Source organism: Sinocyclocheilus grahami, unplaced genomic scaffold (assembly GCF_001515645.1).
Source record: "Sinocyclocheilus grahami isolate Dianchi unplaced genomic scaffold, SAMN03320097.WGS_v1.1 scaffold1255.1, whole genome shotgun sequence".
In the NCBI taxonomy this organism is placed as follows: Eukaryota; Metazoa; Chordata; class Actinopteri; order Cypriniformes; family Cyprinidae; genus Sinocyclocheilus; species Sinocyclocheilus grahami.
Genome location: NW_015506434.1, coordinates 88917 through 92464, shown reverse-complemented (window position 1 = coordinate 92464; position 3548 = coordinate 88917). Strand labels below are relative to the sequence as shown.

Sequence of the window (3548 nt, the reverse complement as noted above, 5' to 3'; positions counted from 1 at the left end):
CTCTATACCATTAAAGTGTCAGAATATTTCTAAACAGGTTAATGAAATCGTGTGACTTTGGCAGTGTGATAAGCGCTTCAAACCACTGGTTCCAATTCCAATACAATTTGTGAAAAACTAACTTTATACAGTAGAAGTGAACCTTGGATATGTTAAAGCAAACGTGCATTTATTCTTGGTTTTATGTCATGTTTTTACAAAGACTTAAATTATGTTTAAAACAAAAAATACTATGTATAAATAATCTTGGGCTTGATTTGCATTGTCAACTGAAAAATTAGATGCTATTTTTGCCCTTTTATTAATGTGACATGACAAAATAAGGACTACATTTAAAGAGACTACAATTTAACAGGCTGTGCATCGAGTTAAATCAAATTGAATTATGCTTGAAGGCTATTCTTGCTTAAAAATATATATTTTGCACAGAATGCAGCTAATACTCGTGTTTTACATGTTTATTTGTCCAGTTTAATGCATTTAAGAGTTCAACAAAAATACTGAATTTAAAAACGTGCTCATCTGATCAGTGGTTTAGCAGGAAGGAAGCAAGACGAAGCAAGATTAAAAGACAAAGATATGGCTTCATCAGCACTTTTGTCAGAAAGTGAAAGGATTTGCTTTTGTTGAGAAAAGCTGAAGCACTTTAGTCAAGAATTCAGACCCATTTCTTTAGGAACACACATAATACAAATAGTGCAAACATCCACATTCACACTCAGATTCATAAACTCAAATTACTATTATTAAAGTACAGGAGCACCTCGTTTATAAGGTCCGTCAGTGGACTTTGTCACAGTGATTTTGGCGTGATTAACCGAACACATGAATTAAATACATTCATTCATAACCTGAAGATCCAAACTGAAAAATCCCCCATCAAACTCTGATCTGAGATCATGATTTAATCTAGAAACTGTCCGCCAGTGTGCAAAAAAAGACGGTTTTTATGTCCCATTTTCTGGAATTTTCAGCATTTTTACCATCAAGTGATAAAAACGTTGCTGTGCTTTGACTTCAGCTTGTACCAGGTTTTGACAAATCTTTTTTGGATTTTCGTGCAAGACTAAACGGACACAGATTCAGTGAAACGCAGGAGCATCTCGCTCATTTACTCGTGCAGTCGCCTTACAAAACGTCAAGCATTAGTATTTCCCAGCAGCTTGACAGAAGAGAGCTCCTCCAGACATCTGTCACTCCTGCAGCCGTGTCTTCAGATGCCCTGAGAATAAACATGAGAACCACACAGACTCCGTTTCCCAGAGTTCTCTGTCCTTCATGACGCTTCCTTTGGCTGCAGTTCACTCTCTAGTAGATTGGCTTTTGACCTGTTAGAGAGAGTAAAAGCACTTCAGTATCTAAACCATACAATATAATTAAATATTATCATATTGTAATTTATATATATATATATATTTATATTAATACTATAAATTAAATATTTGTAATATTACTAGGCAATTTGGAAAGAAACAATGTCAAATGATGTTAGTATATATATATATTCTATAAACTGAATAATTTTTAATAAGCAATTAAGGGGAAAACAATGTTTACTATATTAGTTCAAATATTAAATATTTATATATAAAATATTTCTAATATTTGTGTTTAAACAGACTGATTGCTAATTAAAAAGAAAACACTTATGGTCATGGATGTATAGAATTAAAAAAAATCTTCAAACATCAATGTAATGTAATCAGGTTGTTATTAATAAATATATTAATACAATAAACTATAAGTATAAAGTTGAATAGCTATATATCATTTTGTATTTAAAAATAAATCTTGTTTCTGATATGAGACTTATTAATTAAAAAGATAACTTTAATGGTCACCAATATATAGTATATAAAAAAAGAAGTAAAAGAAGTTTGTGTTCATAGAAATGAAAGAATGAGAGACCTGAACAAGCTAATTAAGGCCCTCATGATAACTGGAGTTGCAGGCAAGGGATCTGGAGAGAGCTGAGAAGCGCAGTTACAGATGCAGGTGTGTGTTGTACCTGTTGTGAGTCATGTGACTCTTGACGAGGTGTCCGGCGGCGAGAGCGGCCATCAGAGAGAGCTCTCCTGCCAGCACTGTGGCACAGACGATCCGCGCCAGCGTCCGCGAGTTCTCACCGGGACACTGATCACTGGAGCCGTGAACACCCAACATCTGATCAACACAGCACAGCATTTAGCTCATCTACAGCCCTCGTGTTGTTCGAGAGTGTGTGTGTGTGTGTGTGTGTGTGTGTGTGTGTGTGTGTGTCAGGGATGGGAAGATTCCCCGATTCGCTCAGTGCATCATCAAAAAAAGTTAACGATGCAATAACTAAAATAAATAAATATGCGATAACATATTTGCATCTGTAAAAAACGATTTATTAATATATAATTACTAGTGGATGCGCTATACTTTCATTGTTTAGAAAGTGATCAATAATCTGTGACCAATATTTTATATGTAGATTGATTTCTTCTCTCTAAAATGTTTCTCAAGCGCGCTCTCTCTCAACTGGGATTAAACTGGGATTAAAGTCCAAAACCTAACAAATCAATCAGGGCTAAAGCGGTTCCATAAATAAGTTCACACAATCTCACTAATTTGTGCACGCTTGTTCTTAAGCAGCTCTTAATGTTGATCATGGATCAAATCGATCCACCATCGCAAACAGCGAATATATCTGTGCCGTTTAATGCATTTGAGACGTTGTGTTTTCCTCACTGCATAACTGACATGTCACAGGTATATTTTTTTCATCTGTAAATGTCAGAAAGTCATGCAAACATATCCATTTTGCTGTCAGGAGTGGGCGAGGCATGCGAGAGCTGCGCGCATGCACGTTAAACAGACAGAGCGCAATCGAATAGGAGCGCAATAATTCGAGTAAAATATACATTTTGCAAAAATATTTGTTGTTGGACATTAAATGTGTCTTTTGTAGAATTTTAAACCTTCATATAAGTGTATTTTTATGATAGCAGTAACTGTAAGTGGTCTAGTGTAATGGGTAAATCAAATGTAAGCTACAGTACTAATTACTAAGCTCAAATGAGTTCATGTGTGCTTCTTATAGCAGTTAAAAGTCATTTTCTTTATTATTTATTTTCATTTTTAATTCAGTGATTTTAACTTTTAGTTTAGTTATTTTAATGCTTTAAAGAGCAATTTTAGGTTGTAGTGTTCTAATGTTCTGCAAACTATAAAAGGTACAGCTGTCATAAAACCTGAGAGAAAGGCTGCAAAAACTATACAAAAAAATGGTCAAATAACAGTTTGTGAGAGAGTGGTAATATCATTGGGTTCCTATTGGTCAGTGTTAGAGGAACTCAGCTTAGCCTGACAGTTAGCCTGCTTTAGACCAGGTCAGTTTCCCAGCATGAGTTGCCACAGTGACTAGCTTGATCTAGACCTATGTTAAATTTGCTTTATGGAACCAAATAATTTGATGACGAGTCAGACTAACTGAAATAAGCCTGGCTTATTTGGTTAACTTGTTTTATGAAACAGGCCTCGAGGCATTAAAAGTGATCATATTTTCTCCATTGCATCGAATC

At 34.9% G+C, this 3548-nt stretch overlaps 1 protein-coding gene across 1 annotated transcript in view; it reads right to left on the bottom strand.

Moving 5' to 3' along the window:
• Window positions 1-973: 973 nt before the first annotated feature.
• The window catches only part of hmgcrb (3-hydroxy-3-methylglutaryl-CoA reductase b), a 20294-nt gene continuing 17719 nt past the window's right edge, over window positions 974-3548 (bottom strand). The window contains exons 18-19 of the mRNA XM_016254504.1: window positions 2009-2163; window positions 974-1328 (exon numbers count right to left, since the gene is read on the bottom strand). Coding sequence (XP_016109990.1) covers window positions 1277-1328; window positions 2009-2163 — 207 coding nt within the window. The 3' untranslated portion in view covers window positions 974-1276. The remainder of the gene's footprint in view (window positions 1329-2008; window positions 2164-3548) is intronic.